This window comes from Pleurodeles waltl, chromosome 2_2 (genome assembly GCF_031143425.1).
Source record: "Pleurodeles waltl isolate 20211129_DDA chromosome 2_2, aPleWal1.hap1.20221129, whole genome shotgun sequence".
Taxonomy (NCBI): Eukaryota; Metazoa; Chordata; class Amphibia; order Caudata; family Salamandridae; genus Pleurodeles; species Pleurodeles waltl.
Window position 1 is genome coordinate 896662485 of NC_090439.1, and position 24169 is coordinate 896686653.

General features: G+C 40.6%; 1 protein-coding gene across 1 annotated transcript in view; it reads left to right on the plus strand.

The window, feature by feature from the left end:
- Positions 1 to 24169, plus strand: part of RIMS2 (regulating synaptic membrane exocytosis 2) — a 1513920-nt gene that overhangs the window by 798151 nt on the left and 691600 nt on the right. The window contains exons 7-8 of the mRNA XM_069220600.1: positions 18066 to 18274; positions 19607 to 19726. Coding sequence (XP_069076701.1) covers positions 18066 to 18274; positions 19607 to 19726 — 329 coding nt within the window. The remainder of the gene's footprint in view (positions 1 to 18065; positions 18275 to 19606; positions 19727 to 24169) is intronic.

A 24169-nucleotide genomic window follows, 5' to 3' on the forward strand; every position in this document is an offset into this window, starting at 1 on the left:
AAATAATCTCTGTAGTTATGAATGCATTTGCCTAATACAGAAATTTATTTGAGAGCAATGTGAAACGAACTAACAGACCCCCCCCCCCAAACATACCTCTTTCATTAAGTATAGCTATGTTACTTTTCTCTCATGAGTTGTGTATTAGCAGCCTTGGCATTCTGTTTTGAAATAGATAACCATGCTGGATTCCTCTCTAGGACATTGTCAGTGCTTGATAAGCTGATCAGGGACAAGGCCTGGACTACAATGCAGTAACAGAGTTTGGGTTGAGCAGGAAGAAGCAAGAGGTTAAAGGCCTGTCTCCCCAGCTTTTGAATGAATGGATGTGGAGCAGTGCAACTTTCATGCTCCATAACCTTTATTAATCATATATTTTCTGTGTGCAAATCTGTGGCCATATACTTATAGAGAGGTCAGAATTTATATAACAGGAGTATAATAATTAGCTTGTTGTACACTCATGCCAAATAAAACATCGTTTTAAAGTTGTCCTACCTACAACTAGGCCTCTGAGGCCTGAAGCTTCCATTTCTATTTTAAAGATGTTTTTGAAATTGTGCTTTTACGTTTTTCTTTCCTTTGCAGAATGTGATAACCATGAATAGCAAGAAAAGTAGATTATTGTTTTGTTTGTCAAGAAGTTAGTTTAGTTGATATTCTGCTGTGATTTACATCATGTGTAGGGATTGTGTAAAGATCCTTTTGCACCAGGAGGACTGAACTGTTGCTATCTTCAAGGTCACACAGCTGTGTGAGCCTTTGTTTAGTGATGAGAACTTAGAGAGTCTATCTGCTCCTAGAAGATGGAGAAAGATGATTGGCACCATCTTTGGGGAGTATGTGTGAAAGAGCTCTGAACAAATTGTATTATTTTAGCTATATGTCTTATTTTATTTAGAGCAGATTCTATCCTGACTTCACTGAGGGAAGACCCTTTCCTAAATCTGCTATTGGAGACCCCAAATTTCTAAGCTCTCCAGTTGAACTATTGAACATTTCTGCCCTTTACCGTGAACCTTAGCTTGGTTCACTTCAGGCTGACACCTTCCGCTTAGGATTTCCCCTTTACTATTTTCAGATGCTTTATTTAGATTAGAGAAGTTCATTTTTGGAACCCATATATACTGTTCTGTGCATTTTATTGTGATTTACATCGTCCTTTAACTGGCATATCTAGGAGGACTGATTAACAATACTGAATTTTATGCTTTCTTTATTTATTCATTCATTAACTGAATACAATCTGTAATTTTGACTAATTTACTAATAAACCTTTATGGTTGGAAACCATCCTTTCTGTAGTTATTGTGGATCAAATTGGTTTTACTGTAATTTGAAATTGGTGCACCGATGTTTGCTGCCAGAATGCACTTTCAGCTAATAACCAACGGTCCATAAGACCAGTGGCTCAATCTGTTTGATGACTACACCAGAGCCTGAAGGTATAGAGAGAACGCTGCTTAGACAGGTGTGGTCAAAAAGAGGGTTTATGACATGTTCTGGATTCCCGATCCGTTATGGGCAATATTACATGTGGCTGCTCAAGGCATTACAGATGCCTATCAAAGTCGCCATTGTGAAGTGCACAGCACACAGGAGCATAGATGATTCTCACTGCAGGAAATCAATCTGCTGACGAAGTTGGCTGATATTGCGCTTATGCGTTCTGTGTTTTCAATGGAGGATATCCAAATGAATCTAAGAGTGAGTCTGCTGTGAGCCTATTGTTAACCATTGTTGATACATGGAGGGGGTAAAAAGACTGCAGTGGGAGTCACCAGAGTGAACAGCAAGGATGGGTCAGAGCAGGTTGTGTAAAGAATGAGGATAAGATCTGGGTTTCTGGAGATGAAAGGCCTGTGTTGCCAGACCATTTGTTGCCACCCATGGTGAGATATTGTCATGGTCCCACACATTTGAGGAAGGATGCAATGATGCAGTTGTTTAAGCAGAATTTGTTCGACCTACATGTAATAGTGTGGCTGAGAATCTTTGGCACCAGTGTGTGACATGCCAACAATGAATGTAGGGAGGAGGACACCACTAACATAGAAACATGTAGGGAGGTCAGAATTTCCTTTTAATTGCATACAGTGTGCTGTTATTGGAATGTCCAGGTGCAATTGGCTAGGTTTTAGTTATGGAGTGCATATTCTCCTGCTTGGTGGAAGCCTGTCCAACTAGGAGAAATGAAAGCCAAGTTATTGATGCATGAATTGATCCCTAGGTTTGGATTCCCAGTTTCTTTTGAGTCAGGCCATAGCTTGTATTTCATTAATGAGGTCCTGAGAAATCCCCAGTAACAAATCAAACTTTCCCAAGCCTAGCCCATGTCTCTGAAACCCATGGTCTGGTTCGGAGTATTAGCGCCATTTCTGAAAGTGGTTGCGGTGTCCTAGGTGTGAATATAAGCTGGGTTATGCGTTGCTTAGTTGTGTGCTGTTAAGCTTTAAATATTTGTGATGATGTTGTGTGTCTTGTGGTGCAGTGTTAAAACAAATGTGCTTCTTTGTGTAAATCGCTTGCTCATCTAATTGCACATGTATTTGCTGCTAAGTTGAAGCTGGGTATGAGACGTCACATAGTCTTAGATCCCGGGATAGATAATCGGTATGTTGTTTGGTTTAATTTGTCTATTACATTTTGTGGTGTTGGTCCGTGAAGTACCATTAGCAGCACAATAAGGGTAAGGAAATATTAAACCTTCTGTTGTGAGTGTACTACTAAATATTCATCCTGGTGATTCCTTTTGCACAGTAGAGGAACTACATTACTCAGGGTGACTTCCCAGTGGTCGATATTTCACTTATGTGTGTGACAACATCCGGAAACCGGTATTCCCTGTTCTACTTTGAATTTCTTTAGTGTAACAGAGATTTATTTGTTTCTATGTTGCATTTTTAAAACATCAATTGTACGAAGCTAATTGTGAAGGGGGTGAGACACTGCGAGGTGCTGCAAGCTATGTTGCCTCATGCTGCGCTCGTACTGTTTAGTTGGTGTGTGTGCTGCGCTGAGATTTCTCATTATGTCAAAAACTGTGTGTAGCTTTGCAAAAACTGCATTTATTTACTGACCTGAAGCATCTGGGATAGTCAAGCAGATTAATGACACACTGAAATCTCTTCTTACTAAAGTGTGTGAGTCTACATCTCTTTAGGGGCCGGATGCTTTACTCTTGGTGTTGATGAGTCTCTGGAGTTCCCGTGATCGGAGGTCAGAATTGTCGTCGCATGAAATCCTCATGGGAAGAGCCATGAGACTGTTTGCTGTACCTGTTAACATTTCAGATAATATGGTTCTTGACCACGGCATAGGACTAGTTGATTCTGTCTCTCACCAGATCGGAGCTGCAACTGACCTTCTGAGCCAAGACCTTTGCCATGACCTCAGTCCTAGGGACTGTGTGCTAGAGGCATAGAAATCTTGGAACACAACCAAAGCTGAGTTTAGACTGGAAATAGGAAGGGAAGTTATGTATCACTAGAAGAGGGAATGCTCTTAATTTTGAAAGACTGGGATGAAAGTTCTAGGTCACACAGTTCGATATTTGCAGGGGATGCTCAATGGAGTTTACTATGCGTGGAATGAATGCTTATTTTAAACTCCCTGTCAATTGGATGGCAAGTTATTTAGCTTTAATATTTCCGAAAATTTATCACATAGATATTTTGGACAATAAAGCAGATGGATTTCCAACTAGAGTAAAGCATAGTTGTTGTACTTCACAAATAGTAGGAGGTATATTTGGTGCTATGATTCCATTGGTAGGTGTTGTTCTGAATGCCTTAATAATTAGAAAGACATTGATTAACAGGCTGGCTACTAGCACAGCTGGAGTGTTGCTTGCCATTGTCACACAGTTGATAGCCAATAGGTCTATGTTTTACAAAATCAGCTTGCTTTAGATAAGAGTGTGGAGTCTGTCGAATGCTAAAAGTTCAGCAATGCTGCACTTACATTCCTGACAAGGAGATCGTAAAGTATGTGATGAATATTACTGGACTGTTAACACATTTGAAGGAATTGAAAGTGACATGTGCCTGGGAGGCCACTGGGAAGGGTTTTTCTGCTGTAGGTAGTTGGCTTAGCACCATTGGTGGTTGGATTGTGGGTGCTATATTAAGGCCGATTTTGATTACCAGTGTTTGTGTGGTTTGCATATTCGCTATATTGAAGGGATTTCATCTGATAAAGGCAAGAAAGGCATCAACAGAGATTAAGGGAATAGATAGAAAGAGAGAAGAATTAGAGTTTGAGAATTAGCAATGTAGAGTTTGTGATGAATTGAGGGAGGCAGAGAACTGTGCGTATAAGCAGCAGCATTTGACAAAGGTTTGATAGATTCATGAGGATGTTTAAATGTTTTATCTGATGGCTATTTTAACCTTCAGAAGGAGGGGGGGGCAGGAACAACACAAATGTCATGCTCTATAATGTTAATTAATCATATAATAATCTGTGTGCAAATGTGTAGCATTATAGGTACATAGAGTCACAATTTATATAATCTTTATATAACCTTAGCTTGTATACTCCTGCAAACGAAACATTTGCTTTTAAGTTGTCCTAACTGCAACTAGGCCTCTGAGGCCTCAAGTTGTTATTGCTGATTTTGAAATTGTGCTTTCACGTTTTTTCTTTGCAGGAATGTGATAATCTTGAATAGCTTAGAAGGGTAGCTAATTGTTTTGTTTGTAGAGACGTTAGTTAAATTGATAGTTTGCTATGATTGACATTGTGTGTAAGGAATGAGAAGATCCTGCTGTTCTTGGAGGACCTGACGGTTGCTATCTTCAAGGTCTTCCAGTAGTATGTACCTTTCTTTGGCGATGGGAACGTAGGGAGTCTGTCTACTCCCTGAAGACTGAGAAACCTTATTGACCCAATTTTTGGGGAGTACGTGGGAAAGACCACTGAACTATTATAATTTTAAATGTGTGTCTTAATTAAATTAGAGCTGATCCTATATTGACTTTGCTGCAGGAAGACCTTTCCCCTAACTCTACTGTTGGAGACCCCGCATTTCTGAGTTCTCGAGTTAGTCTTTTGAACGTTTCCGCCCTTTACCCTGAACCTTAACTTGGCCCATTTCAGGCTGACACCTTCTGCCTAGGATTTAATTTCTCTTTTCTTACTTTCAGATACTTAATTTAGACTAGGGAAGTAATTTTTTGGAACCGATATATACTCTATTTTTAATTTTGTAAATTAATATGATTTGCAGCATCCTTTACCTGACATACGTAGGAGGTCTGATAAACAATACTGAATTGTATGCTTGCTTGATTGACTCATTTACTAAATGGATAAAATCTATAATTTTGACTAATTTGCTAAGAAATCTTTATGGTTGGAAGCCATCCTCTCTCTCGTTTTTGTGGAACCAAATTGGTTTCACTGTAATTTGAAACTGTTGTTCTGATGTTAAACTCTCAGAATGCACTTTCAAATAATAATAAAAAGTCCATACGACTCAGGGATGTGGAATTCCTAACGCCCGACGCCCGGGACATCTTGTTTGGGGTCAAGGGCAACAAGTTTTTATGTTTACTTTGTCCTTGGGACAAGAAGGCCCAACCCTCTGCAGCACAAACCCTTTGGCTGCCTGTTTACAGAGATGCAGTTGAGGTAATGTTTCCAAAAGATAATGCTGTTCGAACTTGTATTTATGGTTCATTATTTGAAAGCCTTAATTATTAGGGTGAGAGCTGTAAATAAATGTTTTAAGGTCACACTTCACTACTGACGTTGGTTCCAGTACAAAAAAAACCCGTGTATACACATGTTTGAAAAGTTTAGGCTATGAGGCTAAGTATAATGCTCCCAGAATGCTCTCTGATTAGATGCAAATGAAGTGTCATTTAGAAAATGTGTTGATGCATTCTAGTATTCCCCAAAAATATTTCTAATGGAAAATCAGTGTAACCATTTTCAAAACAATTATGGGAAGCATGAAAATAAACACTGACAAAGCCAACTGATCGGACATATTTTTATAAGTCTTTTAGTTTCATCAATGCGTGTGTTGTTTTGACATGGCTTTTGTAACACTTTATTGTTGTGGGAGCTACCAGGCCCTCAACATTGTAACAAACACTGGCAAAAAAAAAAACAAGAAGTTTTTGAACTCTAAAAGCACACGTTGCCACCAGTGGCATAACAAAGGCCCCGCAGCCGCCCTCCAGGGGGCCCCTTTAGCACAGCACCTGCCCTGTCTGGAGAGGGGGCTCCTCCATGTTCTTTGCAAAGGGGCACCCTCCAGTTTTGTTACGTCACTGATTGCCACTGTAGTTCCCGACACTGAACAAAACTACTTTGTGTGTCAATATGCTCCTTGTGGAAGAGCAGAATGCGATCACTCACAGTAAAGCCAGCCGAAAGAGAGAGAAATAGAAGTTTAATAAAAACGAAATGTCTTTGTTAACACCAGACCTAATTAGGGACCAAGACCCACATGTAGGTAGCTTTTTGCATGTCGCAAACAGCGACTTTCTCTGTTTGCGATGTGCAAAAAGCACACTGCGATGCACAAACCCAGTTTTGCGACTCGCAATTAGGAAGGGGTGTTCCCTTCCTAATTGCGACTCGCAGTGCAATGTAGGATTGTTTTGTGACGGTGAACGCGGGCGCAAACCAATCGCAGTTTGCACCCATTTCAAATGGGTGCTAACACTTTCGCAAAAGGGAAGGGGTCCCCATGGGACCCCTTCCCCATTGTGAATGTCACTGTAAACATTTTTTCAGAGCAGGCAGTGGTCCTGTGGACCACTGCCTGCTCTGAAAAAATGAAACGAAAACATTGAATTTTTCGTTTTTGTAATGCATCTCGTTTTCCTTTAAGGAAAACGGGCTGCATTACAAACAAACAAAAGAAACTGCTTTATTGAAAAGCAGTCACCAACATGGTGGTCTGCTGTCTCCAGCAGGCCCCCATCCCTGTAAGGGCCGCCATTCGCAAGGGGGTCGCAAATTGCGACCCACCTCATGATTATTCATGAGGTGGGCATTTGCGAAGCCCTTGCGAATCACAGATGGTGTCAGGGACACCATCCTACATTAGGATTTGCGACTCGCAAATTGCGAGTCGCTCTGACTAGCAATTTGCGGGTCGCAAATCTGAACCTACCTACATGTGGCCCCAAGTTCTTAAAGAAAGTCACAAAAGTGCACCCATGGTATCTGTCGTACCCCTATAAAATATTTGTGAACTGTATTTTAGCATGGGTAAATACGCATGTATAGATTTGCTCATGTGAAAATCTATTGAGCATTTGCAAGTTCATTTTCTCTCCAGCCACTTTCTTCCCAACCCTGGAAGAACTTCTAATTCTGCCATTGTCAGGAGTAAATGTCCAACCTTTCTTATTATGGGAAAATATTAGAGAGAAGCTGGTGAAAATCTTTAAAACATGCAGGTTAGTAGGTTTGCGTTCTCAAAGGCATTCTAGTCCTGGAACTATTGCTTACTGCTTCCTCCAGCCCCAGTATGCAGATCTGCAGAAAGGTGGCAAAATAAGGAAATTGCTACAGTAGGGATTGAAACTGCAAGTATTCAAGCCCTACTATGGTAGTAGCCCTGGCATAATCAGAGAGGCTATTATCAGAGCTCTTACATAATGAGATTGCTGCCATAATTTGTCTCCACACTACATGGCACCAAAGGGACAAGTAGATCTTTTTACAGGACAAGTAGATTTGAGAAGCAACCTGTCCCCTGGACAAGTAGATATTTTAATAAATTCCACACCCCTGCGACTACACCACAGCCAGCAGTTATAGAAAATTATGCTGTATCAGACCTGCTGTCCAAAACAATTACATGAATACAAGAGAATAGAATAGGTTAATTGAAGACTGCACCTGACTGCCCACATCAGGTCAAATGTCTCACATCCTATTAAGAGCTGCAAGTGTATTGTGACTCGTTGTTTGTTACACACACACACGTCTCTGTAAGATGATTGTACACTCTATCATGGCTGTCTTTGGTTGGGCAGAACTGTGGCAGGCCACTAAGCCCTACTCGCTGTCTCTTCTCCCCTCTCACACAAAAACTCCAGTGTCTAGAGAGCAGGACCAAGGCAAACAAAACTATTCACGCTTCCAGTTTAAATAAATTCTACTCTTCGAAAAAGGCTGTGTCCCCCAATGGACAAAAGTAACAAACAAACCTTCCCTGCTTACACAGGCAAGTGCATGCTCAGATATTTACTTTTAGAGTTCTACGCTTTTTTTAAATTACCTGTCACCAATGGGTGGATGTGAGTGCAGCCTAAAATGTAGGATGTCATTACTAGAGATGAAGACTAGAATAATGATCCCAATCCTACCAGTCTACTTGGAAGAAGAAGAATCAAGGTCAACAATGTATTAGGTATACACTCTTAACGCTATATTTAAGAAATAAACACATTGTGGGCTCAATTCACAAAAGTATTTTAGGTCATACGTTTATGTTTTGACAGATAATTACTGGAATTACACATGGTAGGTATTCATAAAAGTAGATAGCTAATCATTTGTGCAGGCTTAATTGTGTGCCCGGGCTGTGCACCGTTACGCAGGTGTAAATCCCCGAAAGTTGGCTTACCGAGGTGTAGTTTGCTAGTTTCCCGTGTAAATTTGTGAACACCCTTCAAACACCAGTTTGTGGGCAGGCACAAACCTCTTTCAGGCCCTGCCCACCTGCCCAGAAATGGTCAGTCAAATATTTGATTCTTCACCAGGCTTAAGTAAATCCCTTTGCATGGTCGGAAAGGGAAGGGGGACCAGTAAACATTGAGGGGATGCAGAGGAGGAAGTTTCTTAGAGCGCAGAATATTTTTTCCATGGCGCAAAAAACACAGGCAATTGCACACCGGCACTTGCATTTCTAGTGTGAATAATACTGTGTGTAAACAGTTCCATAATTGAAAAATGTCAGTGCACGAAAAATCGTCTGACTTTTCCTGGCGTATACCTAGAAATCAGGTGCTGGTTCAGCTTCCCGGGAGTGGTAATCATGAAAAGGGTTGTGATTTGGATTTGGTTTGTGTTCTGTCTTGATATGTTTGCAGCATCTCAATTGTTGCTTATGTTAGAGTATCTGTGAACGGTCTGGAGAAGTTGCTGAATTGTTTTGGCTTGAGTAGCGGTCATTCTGTCCTGTAAGGTATAGAATTGAGTCCTTTGCAAAAATATCTGAATTTTGTCTTCTAATATATGATCAATTTATGAATGTCTGTTACGGATTATAGATGGGTATCTAGTTCAACCGATACTTCCACCCCACAATGCAAAATATATTTTCCCAACAGTAGAGTGATAAAGCGTTTGCACCTACCGTGGTTTGATAGGGTCTGAATAATTCCAAAAGTAAAGCACAGTGAGCTTCATGATTGGCTATCACAACACAGTCCACAGTGGCTTCAAGCATCTTTATCCTTTTGTGGCACCTATCCTTAATAACTAATGCCTTTCTAGCTTTCCCCCACCCCTGGCCATGCTTTGTTGAGGCTTACACGTATAGATATTTCTCATACAAGTGGACCTGAGTGATTCTCAGCGATTGTGTAATTCCATCCTGGTATGCATCTAAAAAACACTTCACTGAAAAATGTATAAAACATAATTAAAAAAGCAAAATACAAGCAGGCACTGCAAACAGAGCAGTGTGTCTAATTGCATTTAATTGAAATTAGGCTAAGCAGGTTAAGGTAATAGGGAGGGTCCTGTCCATGCCTAGACTGGCATTACTAGTGGCAAAGTAATCCCAATGGGGCTGGTAACAGCAGTCACCATGTGTGAAATATGGTACCAGTGTGGAATAATAACAATGAATGTGTGTAGTATTCACAATTTCCCCGGAACTCCCTATTTCGTAGGAGACTTTCTGGGAAGAAGTTGTGATCCAGCTCTGCTCCCTGCCCCCCACTAGGACTGAACTCTGGGGGCCGGAGAGTGGCATACATGCCCATTTTCCAGCGAACTCGTGGTGTGTCTTTTAGTGTTAACTGAAAGGTTATGGTTAAAGTTAGGACAAGGGTGAAGATTAAGGTCAGCACAGACGTTAAAGTATGGCCAGCATTAAATTAAGGGTCAGGGTTAGGATTAAGGTTTGAGTTAAGGATACATTACTGTTAGGGTAATAATAAGCATCAAGATTAAGGTAATGTAACGGACACAGTTAACACAAATGTTAAGTTTGGGGTCGAGACTTGGGACATATAAAAGTCCTCTGCAACGGTTAGGAACAAGTTTAAAGTTAGGATAAAGGTTATGGACAAGACTTAGTATATCCATGTGTAAAGTTTAGGTTGAAATTTTGATTAGGTTTAGAGGTTAGTACAAGGATTTTGGTTAGAAGTGCATTAGGTTTCAATATACTTCTGAAAGCATTTTTTTTTAAAATCTACAAAAAAGAATCTACAAATAGTTTCATGAAAATCAAATGCCATGTTTCAGTGAGTAATCTTTTAACCAAATAATTTTCATGTGAAAGTCTATTCAAATGAAAAGAAATACAATGGCTTTCAATGTCATGTACTTTGATAAAACAATGTAGACCAGTACTTGTCTCTAGGGAAGAGGGTTGCAACCTGTTTCTAAGACTCCAGCAATCATCCCCTAGCACCAGTAGTTAGCAGTTCTGCAGAGAAATGTGCTAAAGTAAACCAGTACCAACAATTTTAAAGTTATGAAAATCCACAATAACATTTCTAAACTAATTTGGAAAGACAGAAAAAAACGTAAATAAACAAATCATCAGAATAAAATAAGGAGAACAGGAAATATGAATTACTAACATTTACGACAAAAGCACAAAAAAACAGAAAATGCCATTGAAAATGTTAGTTTGCAGTTGATTGATACCTATGTGTGATTGAAAGCTAACTGTGGTGAAGCAGAGGTTGGGTGAGCCAAACAGGTCAAAGTTATTACCCTGTTACTTCGTCTACGTTTTGGAGCTCAATGTCTTCCAGCTGGGCATTGTCCAAAGCTGAAGCCAGTGAAGATCCCTCAATGTTGAATACATAGTCATTGAGCTCTCAGTGAAGACATTGCATTTGATGTTGAAGCTTCAAGTGGACAAAACTGGAATAGGAGAAGTAAAAGTCGCTTCACTGGGGTAGATTTGCTGCCTTGCTTGGCCCAGTGTTTTGTTTACCTTCAGAGATAGTCAGTGTGTTGGTTTTCAGAATCAACCCATCAGCTAAGGCTGAAAGCTGTAGCTGGACCCATTGCCATTTCTGTGAGGTCTTTATAAACCACTTTTCAGTGTGGGATAAAACTACATCAGTATGAATCTGGTTTGTTTTCTTTCCTGTTGAATAAGCGCCCTCCCTGGGTAAGCCTCAGCTCTGGTCATCTGAAGGTGGAAAATATGACCCACTTTTTTTCATGGTTAACAAATTTCCTCCTGGTCACTCCTGCAACCCTGGAATCCTCAGGGAAGGCTTCTAGGCACCAGATCTCGCTTCAGTCAGGGCTCCTATAGAGTCCAGTCCTCAGTGATCAGCTGGGCCTTCTGGGGTCAGGGAGCCACTGTGTGCCTGTATCAGGTAACAGTAGGCCAGCCTTATGACCCTTGCAGAGCAGTTCCAGTTCCTATGTGCTTGCAAGATTGAGTAGTCATTGTGCCTTCTTCCTTCCAGCAGTCTAGCAGAGTCTGCTTTCTTGAAGATGTTTTCTTCCCAGGTTCAGGTGTGGTCTGAGAAGGTTGTGGTGAAGTGCCAATCGTATCCTGTGGGATTGCCAGTAGTTAGAGAACTAGTTAGTAGTTAGAGAACTAACTGCACTGAATTCTGGCTATTGTCGCATATTATCTCCACACCTTTTTTTAATAGCCCAGCCATTCTCTACCTTAAGGGCCTCTGGTCTTTCTGCTAGCCGCTTCCCTATTGTGTTGAGTTGTCCTCCCATCTGTCAGAGCCAGAACAGGATATCCTTCCTGCTGGAGTGGGAGCCAGAAAGTCTGGACTGGGCCTAGTTATGAATGGAAGCTACTCCTGACAGTGCCATTTGCCATTGGTAAATTAAAGGAAGGACTGTGAAAGCTGAATTTTGATCTGCCACTTTTCTTGCAAATGCCTGCTAATTGATGACCTGTAGAAAACAACTCAGCCTTTCTGACCTCAGAGGCTAGCCCATTGTTGTCCAGGAGCAGGGTCATTAGCAAGCAGCCAAAGGATGTGTATTTGGCCTCCTGAGCTGTGCTGAAAGGCAGACCAGTTCTAAAGTTGTTTTCTCTCAGGCACCACAAAGTACACATTTTAATGTTACTTTTCCACTAAATTTATGAAAATCAACTTTCACCACCTAGTTAGTCATACCTCTAGCCTTTTCTCAGATGGATAAATTAAATAATGATATTAGTTAGAGCTAATCTTTGCCCTGGAAAATGCAGCTTTACCTGCAGATTGAAAACCAATTTTGGCAGTTGTCCACTGTGAACAAATAGCAAATTATGTGGCGTAATGTATAATATTACCTCATTGTTTTGCACATTTTACACATTTATACTACGTGAGCAAAGGTTGACATTAGTAGTACCACTTTGACCCGCAAACACAAAAATAAGCATAAAAGATGACTTGTCAGTCTTTTCGAAGGGCCTTCCAAACAGGCTGCTTCGCTATTAATAACTTTTGATTTGCATGAGCTAGAAACTTTTTTTTGTTGAGATCTGCAGACTATGCATCAAATGATGGATTATGTGGCAAATCCATTATAATATGGAAAATGCCAGTGGGCCTCAGTGTGCCACAATTTTACACATTAAGCGACCAGCCTTGTGTGCTTACAAGACACACTGTAGCGAGGACATCAATAAAACATACAAATAGGTTTATCTAGATGTCACAGGCACTTTTCCCTGCCATGGGTTACTGCGGTGCTTTTCTTTTCAGCTGCAGCCCAGGCAGAGCATATTGGTGCTTCCTGAAACATGTTTTTTTCATATATGTGGGTGGTATAAAAACACAATCTAGCCCACTTGTGACATTTAACATCCATCCCACGTGTACAGTTTCTGCACCAACTTAAAATGACCTTACTGGAAAGTTAAATACACCAGTGAAACCGAGTTTACAGTACAGTTTTGGGGACAGAGCACACACACTGTTACACTAAATAGTAGTGTCACCGTTCACAGGGTCAGTATGTAATTAAACATAAGATCAGAAAAAAGCAAACGATCTGGGCTGACCATGCAGGGATGGCAAATTGCCCACAGTACCTCTAATATGCTCGGTGTTTTATGTGGTTATTTCAGTTTTTGTGGGCAGTAAACCTACATTTTATGGCTATTACCTATTTTTGTACTTCAGCATTGCAAAGTAGGAGTACTGGGGCTTAAATGGACTGGCTCCTTTCAGAGGTGCAGGCTCTCTTATCTATGTTCCTCCGTATTCATTCGTAAATAGAGGCTATGATGCTTCAGGAGCATGATGCAAGAAAAGTTTAGAACTTCCCGATATACTAATTCCTCATTTTAGTGACCTACGGACACAATTGTAAGTGGAATCCAACAATGAAGGCATAGGATGGCAAATCATCTTGCAGAGCAAGAAGGTTCCTGAGGAACCAATGTCCAGTTTACCCTGTATTGGGCAGTCTGTTTTTCACATTTCACTTTTTTTCTCCTTTGATAATTCAGTGTTGAAACATGGTCGTTAAGCAATATTATATGGACTACAATATCCGGAATGACACTGGGCTAGACATGGAGGTCCTTGATGATAGTTTCTTTAAGAGCTTTTACCCAGGGTGCCAGAATGAAATTAATAATCTTGTCTGTGTCTAACGACAACTCTTCTCACATCCAGTCCACCTTCTCCTAAAGATAATATGACGTTTTTTGTGTCTTACTGTAAAAGAACTGCAAATGTCAACATTTCTTGCAGGTCGTGCAGGTAATAAATGTGATAAAGGGAGGCTCATGCACACTACTTCTACACTTTTAGACTTTTTCCTGTGTTCCCCCTGTTGCTGACAGAAGGTAAAAAAGTACCTTGTATAAAGTACAGTGCTCTGAGATTGCACACAACAGACGAGAACATTGTCCCCTTTGCTTTTTAGTAGGAAGTTTATTTATTAATGATTGATATGTTCAAATTGATGACTTTTAACAGTTAGTTTTTTTTAGAAAAACAGAGCAAAACACTCATCTGTGTGCCTATTTCAAGTAATGATAAAATAAGTGAGGCCGTGCACTTTTTTGGTGGACTTTTATTAAAGTGGCTCCTATAAAACAGTATATCATCATGTTCTGGAAATAATTTGTTACAATCTTCCAGAGAATTTGTTTGCCAGTCTTATTTTTCTCGCTTAATAGAATTTGAAATTGAAAAAACTGTGGTTGTGGGATGTGAGTGATGTTACAGGCGTAGGTTTGTCATGCAAGTTAGTGAGATCATAAAAGAAAGCAGCTAAGCCTCCCTTTAGCATTTTTAATGACAGGTCTTTCCCCATTATCCAGATCATTCAAAGCACTCCTTAGATTTTTGTGAAACTAAATGCTAGATAGGCTGTCCTGCTTCGATCCATTAGAGATGTCCGTCACAGTGCTCCCTCCATCTGCACAATGCACACAGACCTTAAAAGTTAGGTGCTTAATGTTATAGACTCTGAAATGCCAAATTTCCTATTGTGCTTAATAATCCTAGTGATGTGCTCACATGTCTGTTTATTAGTGAATCGTCAGATCTTTCATTGAATAATACTTACATTGTTTTTTATTCAATTTTAGAATTTGTTTTCCTCTTTACCATTGGATTTATCTGTTGAAAAGCTTTGCACAGTTTATTTTATGTAGAATTTAGGTATGTGAAATTAAGGTATCAGCGCAGTGGATTTCTGTGGTGACAGCCGTAATATTTGCGGTCAGAACAGTAGTCAGTCACCTTCTTGACCAAGACATGAACAAAAGTAGGAAAGGGTAATATGTATTAAATGAAACGTAAATCCGTACTCCTGTCTTTGGGATTATGCACAGCCTCTTCATATTTTCTTCCTTTTGTCTTTATGATATTTAAAGGCTCTGTTCATTTGAAAGGTTTCCTTGTTTATCCTATCACGTGCCTGTGCATTTTCCTTTTTCAGGCTTATTGAGAGTCAGCCTTACAGATATACATTGAGAAATGTTGCTGGGTGTGGCTACGGAGGCATTTAGGTCATTACAATTAATGTTGTAGTTCATCATATCACTGGGGCGTGCCATTAAAGTGTAGATTTCCTGAGTTTGAGACTCCAAAAAGTTAAATTACTATGCTGGATTGTATTTAAAGTCGTGAACACCTATCCTTTAGTCTGTTACTGTGTCCCTGACATGTGTCTTTCTCTTTTGTTAACGGTTCCACTTTCTTTTCAAAAAGTTGTTGGATAAGGATAATAACCTCATCCCAGAGAGAGTTTCAGTATAATTTGTCAAATGTGAAGCCACATTGGCCAGCTGTCTCAGCCTAATGGAGTAGCTGAGACGATCGTTCAAGAGTTTCCATCAGAGGAAATATTTTGTATTCATTCCCTGTTCCCTATAGCTTGAGACACATTAGTGACACATCAATGCTAACATTACCCTGTGATGCCGGCCAATTGTCCCTTTCTGTTGTGGCAATCTACAAAAGCTTTGTACGTTCTACAACACCATCAATTCACAGAAAAGTAATAGAACTCCCTTTAGTGAAACACTTTGTGCTGGCCTGGTAAAATAAATCAAAGACAATTTTTTAAACCAAATTTAACAAGTGCATCGTGTGTGTATGCAGGTCGAGAGAAATGTGTAGCCTTCCTCATTCCTGTAAAATTGCACTCCTTTTAAATGTGTAATTCCAAAAGTTTGTGGTAATCTAAATATAATCCTGACCAACAGTGACACGACTAAGATGGTGCACACATTATAAGGCAAAACAATAACTCTTTGTACTCCATAACTGCCCTTGAAATGTTATCTTAAATTGAGCTAATTTCTTGACTGGTCAGTACAGCATTGTTTTCCAGAGACTTCTGTGCCAGTTATTTTTTTCAAATTCTAACTCTGAAAACAATCAGGGCATGGCCTCTGTGATATGTGCTGCTAATTGTTGTGTTGTATGCCACAACTGGCGCGCATAATACTTTAGAGTACTTCTTAGTGAACACCTCGGTGGGTATTTCTATTCTAGAATGGATTGCTGCTTCATTCCCAGAGCAAAGCTGTGCCTCTCACCTGCTCAGAGAGTGGTTGAGCAGAGAGGAAATAAGGGAGAGAAGGAACGCGAGAGAATAAGCAAAAGGGGCAATCGAGAGACAGGGTGATGGGAGGGAGAGAGAGGACAAGAGAGAATATGAAAGCTGGACAGACAAATAGTGGTAGAAGAAAGAGAGTGAGTGAAAATATGCAAGAGACTAAGGGGGTGTCATTATGAGTTTGGCAGACGGAAAAGGTTGTCCGCCAAACTTACGTGGTCAGGTTGCTGCCAGTGCAGCCACCTTCCCACAGGCCCCATTACGGGTTCCCTGCAGGGTCAGCGGGTGGAAACAGTGTTTCCTCCCCCCTGGCCCAGCGGGGATCAGCCTTCAACATTGACGCTGACTCATAATTGAGCCGGCGGCAATGTTGCAGTGCGTAGGTGCACCAGCACCCATCACTCTGTAGTGATGGGTGCTGGTGCATGGGGGCCCCGGCACTGCCCATGACAAGTGCATGGGCCCCCATGGGGCCCTTGCACCCCGTCTCCGCCAGCCTTTATGTGGCAGTAGTACCGCTATGTAAATGCTGGCGGAAAGGGGAGGGGGGTCGCAATCCCCAGGGTTGGCGCTGCCTGCAGCGCTGCCCTGGAGGATTAGGACCGCCAGCACCTCCAGTCCCTCCTGTGGAGATAAACTGGCAGTGCTGGTGGCCTGACCGTGGCACAACCGCCACAGTCGTAATGTGGCGGTCAGCCCGCCACCACAACCCTGTTGGTCTAAAGACCACTAGAGTCGTAATGAGGCCCTAACTATGAGAGAAGAGAGAAAGAGAGAGTGAGAACAAGAGAGAGGATAAGCAAAATATAAAGAGATGCACACAGTGATAGAAGAGAGAGAGAATAAGTAAGCAAGAAGGACATAAAGAGTGGTAGAGAAAGAGTGAACAAGAGAGGGAAAAAGCAAAAGAGAGAGAGAGAGAGAGAGGGGAGACAAAAAAGGGTGAGTAGGAGAAGAAAATTCAGAGAGCGAAACACAGTGAATGAGCCCAAGAAAGAAGAGAGGGCGAGAAAACAAAGAGAAAGAGCATTTACATAACAAGTGTGAGAGAGAGAGAGACTTTTTCGTATAGGAAAGGTATGCTTTGGACACCCCGGCCGCAGTGCTTGGGTTTAGAAACTAAACATTAAAGAGAATGTATGTGTTTAAAAGATCTCACAACTAACAGGAATGCAGGCACATTTCATCATTAATCTTTGGTCGTGTACCTTTGAAATAATAATAAAATACCGTCCATTTAAGTGTGTTTCATGCGCTGAACAATCCTTACATCCACGGATCTAAGCAACTATTCTGGCTTCTAGTGAGTTCAGTAATTTCAGTGAACTACTGAAAACGTACCTGCTGCGTGTTTCCCAGATGTTAACCACCCAGTGCCATGTGTGTGCCCAGTGCACTGCCTGCTTTCCAATGAACAGAGCCTTTCTTTATTCCTCTTGTTAATAGGTGATCTTGGCTGCGCTAACTAGATGTTATCTGTTTAGCACTGATTAACGAGTTCACTTCTTCAAGACTAGTTTTCAATATTACAAGATCAAAAAATGAAATGGCACCTTGCGAAGAATTCAGGAGAATAGAATTGCAGCATTCATGTGTGTGATATCTTTATCTGTCCTTTCTTCAGCTTTCCTTTACTGCACTGTCTTATCTGTCTGATCCTCACAGGAGACATGGATTACAACTGGTTGGACCATACGTCTTGGCATAGCAGTGAGGCATCCCCAATGTCTTTGGTGAGACATGCGGAGCCTTGCCATTTAGATTCCTTTACCATTCCACCTTTCTTTTGTTTTATTTACACCTCTGCATGTTTTCTTTTTTTGTATCCTTTTTTTTGTATTCCACACCTGTAGGGGACAGTCAAAGGGGAAAAAGAAAAACTAGTGAGCAGGCAGTTTTGTCGGACTTCACCAGCTTGTCTGAGAGGCAAAAGCGAATGATGGGCTTTGGTGGCCACTCTCTGGAAGAGGATTTGGAATGGTCCGAGCCTCAGATTAAAGACTCTGGGGTAGACACGTGCAGTAGCACCACTCTTAACGAGGAGCATAGCCATAGCGAAAAGGTACTGCGATTGTGGAGCCTGCCTTTGTACCCTGCTCATCCGGTCTTTGTTTGCTCTCTGTCACTCATTCAATCTACATACAGCTGAAAGAGAGGCTCTATCTTGGACATTCTAGGCTTTCCAAAGGTGCAGAAAAGAAAAACAAAACCAACCCCCCCTTGTGGCAGCCCAAAAATCAGTCACTGGGATTGTTTGGTCTTGTGGCTACACCCAGAGGATGCTACCTTACCGTCCTCAATTTCAAGATTAACGACTTTATTGAGGAGGCTGTCGGATTGGCTTACTGCTCACACGCACACCCCTATTGAATAAAATTCCCTAGCAGTCCTTTAATTAAAAGGAAGATACTTTCGATCTATGCACACAAAAGGTTGTTTTTCTTTTTTCCCTTTCACTGTCATGTTTGTTGTTTTATTTTGTTGCCATTGCATTTTGGTGTGGTTTTGTGTCGTAGAGAAATGTTTGCCATCTGCTTTGCTTTTACCTGTTTTGCTTGATGTGTGATGTGGCTAGCGTTGGTGGATATAAACATGCTCAGTTTTGCATGTGTATTAATTGAGCATGAAACTGTACAATATTTATCGCTATGATTACTTAAAACGTAGAGAAATCTCACATTTACATGTTGTCTGCACATGTCTATTGAATATAGGTTCATGTGCAGTAAGGGGACTGTTAAATGTCTCGGTAACTGATAAATGATTCCAATTCGAGAGTTGATGGAAGCCTTTGGCCAAACAATTGACGTGTAAGATTAACCTTGGAAAGAACACATTTCAAAAATAAATTTTCTTTATAGAAACATAAAACAGTTTGTAGGTTAGTTTTATATTATCTATATTTGCTAGTGTGTTATGGTTTAAAACAGTGAGAGGAATTAATGTGAAAAGTCCACCATAGTATGCAATTTAGGGCTTGATGACTCGGTTATGATCAAAATTCATTTTACCTACTGCTGAAAGTAGAAAGAAAGTGTACTGTATTAACCTGGTATCACAAGGAAAGAGCACATAAGTTTCCTTAAGCCCCCAAATTATGTATTTTGCATTGACCAGATGTTACACTGCCATTTCATATTGGCTATCACGTTCATTCCTCTCACTGCCTGTGTTGGGTGAGTGTTTGCTTGCTGTGTGATTTAGAAGTAGTAAAACTTACCTTTAGGAGAAGTGCATGCATGCAAATTAATACTATTTTTCTGTACGCATACAAACACTGTGTAATCATAGCATTTTTTAGTAAGATTTCGAAATACGTGTTACTTGGTAGATTAAGTGTATTTGGGAGGGGGAGGGAAACACTCATATATGTTTTTTTACATTGACATATTAGCATCCTGTCACCTGGCAGCCATCCAAAGATGGAGATCGTCTTATTGGCCGAATTTTGTTAAACAAGCGATTAAAAGATGGAAGTGTACCTAGAGATTCAGGAGCAATGCTTGGATTGAAGGTTAGTTTTCAATGTTTGTTAATTACTTGATTGCTATTTCCTTTCATTGTGATCTTTTCCTGCAAGCTTGTCTACTCAATTTCAGTTGTTGTACATAGGGTAACAACCATTCATTGATATGACCGATACAGCTGTGGAGCTTGTACTTGTGAGCAGCTACTACTCTATAGTTCAGCCCTATCGCTTTTGTCATAATGTCTTTCAAATTGCTGCTTAAGCGGGTGCTGACGGATGCACTTGATGTGAAGGGGGCAGAGAGCAGATGAGAGGATGGTAAGTATAAAGGGGAAAAATTGGGGGAAGGTGGAGAAGAAAGCTGAGTAGATGTAAAGAGACGGGGTGGAGATGCTCAAGGAGAAGATTGAGTGAAGGCAAGGGAAGGTGACAAGTAGGGGATAAAGAAGAGGAGCTAGGATGTCATGGTCGAAAGGGGATAGGAGGTACAGAAAGAGAGGGAAATGGCGCCCCATGGCTAGCATTGTAGCTGATATGTGAGCAATGATTTTGGATAGGCACTGCGGACCCAAATTAGAGTTCTGTTTTCTACACTAAATGGTGTGCACGTTACTCACTGAACAGAAAATGGCTTTCAACTCAGCGCAAGCTCTTCTGTACCACATCAGAACACTTCCCTGTAGCATTTAACCCCAACATGGGCCTATACATGTTATTTGATTTGTAACACCTAGGAAATACCTTGAATGAACAACATCACAAGTCACCATAATAATTTATTTTATTCATTCTTAAAGTGGTTTTTGAGTAGCTTTGCATCTTTACGAGGAGTATGAGAATAGAGATGAGGTATTTTTATTTGTTGCACTTGTTTTGTTCAGGCCAGATCTTATGTGTGACTGCCCCACATTCAGCGTTTAAAAAAAAAAATCTAAATGATTGTGTCCACACAGCATTCTTCTTAAGTGCTCCCACAAATTACATCTGGCTTATAAGTTTCAAATCAAAAGTCACACCCTGTTTTCTTCTGACCTTACCAGTGTTTGTATATTTTACATATGGATTGCTTTTTGTTCCTACTGGCAGTTCTGTTGCATTGCCAGCTTTTTACAACTTTACTCACAAACTGAAGGAAATATGTTGTAAGAGTATTAATTTTGCCTAGCACTGTTGATTATTTATGACTGTGTTTTACAAATGAAATATATGTGTAGCTGTTATACTGTTGTTTGTCAGCTTTTGCTTTACCTGCTATGTCTAGCTCAGCCATGTTCTTTTGGAGAGATACTTGTAAATATGATTATATGTATGTACTGTTTGCTGTTTCACGGTTAATAATAGCTATCAACATGCAAGTTAAATGGACTCTAAAAGGACTCTTGGATATTCCCTCACAAAATATTATAACATGGCCAATGTTCATCACTCTATTCAAACTCAAAAACCCAAGACGATGCCTGTATGCCTAACTCAATGAGTGTCGGTAAAGGATTTCAAAATTTAGAGGAAATGGGTGCAAAAAATACCATTGAATGGTAATAGCAATTGATGACTGATGTGGTCTTTTTAAGGGTGTACGGCACTATTCAGAGTGTTGGCCACACTTTTTCTAGGCCTAATAGTCCTGCTGCTCTTTATTAGGAAGTACATTGCTATCTTTTTTTTTAAAGGATTATGACAAAACACTGTTAAGCCTTTGACCTACTTGGGACTGATCAGCCCTATCTGCCCAAGAGAATAGCTCATCATTTAGAACTGATTCAGAGTCAATTTTGAATGACATATCGTGCCTGTAATACGTCCTTGGCTTTACGTACGGTAATAAAATATTACTTTGTTAAAGAAAAACCTAGACATTCACTGAAAAAAACAAAGGTTTAAGTAACATTATAGTCAGGTGGATTAAAAGATCTGTTTGTTACAAAAAAAAACCTTAGAAATTCACTGAAAAACCAAAAAGTTAAAGTGACCTTATAGTTAGATGAACATCTCAGCGCGAGCATTAATGTTTTGAACTAAAAAAAAGCACAGAAATTCACCAGTTATAGTTAACATGCTCCCTGTCATGACTGCTTATGACCTCACATGTTGTCGCGTAGGTTCTCATCATCCTAATGAGACTAATGGATTCGGGCGGCAGAATCACCTTTATTGCGGGTGACTGAGTCTGATATCGCACCATGTGACACCTGTCGGCCTAATCCGGGTTTGTTCCGGCTAGCTAACAGTGCCTCATTTCCACTCAAGAGTAGGGATGATTGGGGCAACTGGGCGCATGACATACATGACTCCTCAGGGGAATTGTGGTCACTCAGATCTCATCCGTTTCTCTCAGTTAAATTAGTCTCACATATGCATGGACAGTCAGAGGCAGAGTAAAGTTCAATAAGGTTTTCTTGAAGTAACTGCATCTTAGATAATAAAGCATGTATTGCAATAACTAGGACGATGAAGCACAATAATATTAAAATTGTGACAAGGAGAGTAAAACACAAGAATAACGCTACCATACTGTCACTAAGGTTTGTAGGGATAGTTCCCACATAACCTATGTTAGAGCACAGCATGTAAAGCTCTGATTCTTCCTTTCAGGTTCCCCCTGGGAAGACATCATCCCTCATACCTGAGCAAGAGGCCTGTAGTCTACATAAGCAGCTGCAGCAAAGCACTCAGCAATCAGCATACAATCATGGTAATCTGTCTGGAATCCCCCTGTAACGTACATGGGTCAAAGTAGTGTTTTTATAATAAAACAGATGATGTTCCAAGAAAGCATCCCCACGTAAGAGTGTGTGTTTTTCTGTGAACATTGGAGACAAAGCATACCACTTTTGCCGGCAACTTGTCTTACTGCAGCCTTGAGAAAAGCACAGAGTGAAAGAAATGTCTTGTTTAAGAACACAGTGCTGGCCTAGGCAAAGAACAGCTAGATAGGGAAAATAAAACAAGACTGCAAATGTGGCTAATGTTAAAATATTAAAACAAAGCCGATTTAAATATGTGTAGGTTAAAGTGCACAGCAGCAGGTCTAGTTTGCTAAATAACGTGTACAATTATAGCTAAAATGGCTACAGAACAACATCACTCCACTCATGACATGTTCTATGGCATCATTTATGATAGTTCTAATGACGTCATTGATGACATCACTGCTGACATCATCCAAGCTTCTTTTGAACACATTACTCTTTCAATGAATATGGTATTGAAGGTCTGAAAGTAAGTACAAATAGCTCAGAATAATCAGTAATGCCACCACACATACAAATCCCTTAGGTGAAACAAGCTTCTGTTATTTGTAACATTGACCCTACTATATCATACCCTTCACGGGTAGCCAAACACATTAACAATCTACCTTAGTCAGATGGGTAACCTCTACTACACACGGCATTCAATCTGTACACAACTGTTCAGAGAAAGCCAAGTTCATCCAGATACTCAACTTCTGTGCATAACTGCTTTACTCTGTACCACGCTGTATGCAGACAGTGAAACTCTCATGAGAAATACACCACAGAGAATTTGTCACTGTAGCCGCTTCTTCAGGATCTGCACAATGCTCTGCAAGGCCCACCTTCAGCTACCTGTCAGAGTGCCTCGATAGCGCTGAACATTGGAGTGGCCAGGTTAGGGCAAGGGTGTGGGAAAGGGGAAGCGGGGAAGGCGATCTGTAGGGCAAAATGATCAGCACAGTGCTAGTATTTACAACATAACTTGCTTTGTGACTGCGTTTGTAATGCCATTTTTATCCTCAGTGTTCCATCAATACAGTTCGTAATATTCTTAGCTTTGCAACATGATACGCATCCTCTCCTTTGTGCTGCACCAATAATGCTTGGTTCCTTTTCAGAGCAACTATTCTGTTGCTCAGTGTTAAGCCATATGATGACTGCTCACATCAAACAAACATCGCACACGCTACCAATCAGACCTCTCTGAATGCATAGCTCTTATGCTTATGCACACTGTCTTTGTGTTTCTTCACATCTGAGGATTTTTCACCAAAAATGACTAAAACATGCCCGGGCCCGAGACCTAATCTGTAATGACAGCAGATGGTAAATCAGCATGCAGATGCATCGTGAACCACTTGGTTAATGCGAGCACGCTCTGCTTTAGAAGTGCTGCCTGAAGTGTATAGTCACTTTTGCTGGTTAAGAGTGACAGCAGTTGTATCACCTCTGACTCTGCAAGGTTGCCAGGTTGGAATGTGGAAGGACAGAAAGAAGATGGTGAATATTTTTAGTGGAGTGACTGTGTAAATCATCGATTGCTAGTTGTGATTATGAGATTTCTTCCGACGTGCTAACAGATTTGTGTTAATACAGTGTGGGCTATTACTATTAAAACTTTGAAAATTAAAGTAAATCAATGCTCATAATTAATCAAACTGTCAAGAGGCAAGCCAAAGAATATAGGCACTAACGGCAGCTTAAGACTTTCTTCTATCAGTCTTGCTGAAAGCTGAAAAAACCGAGGATGAGG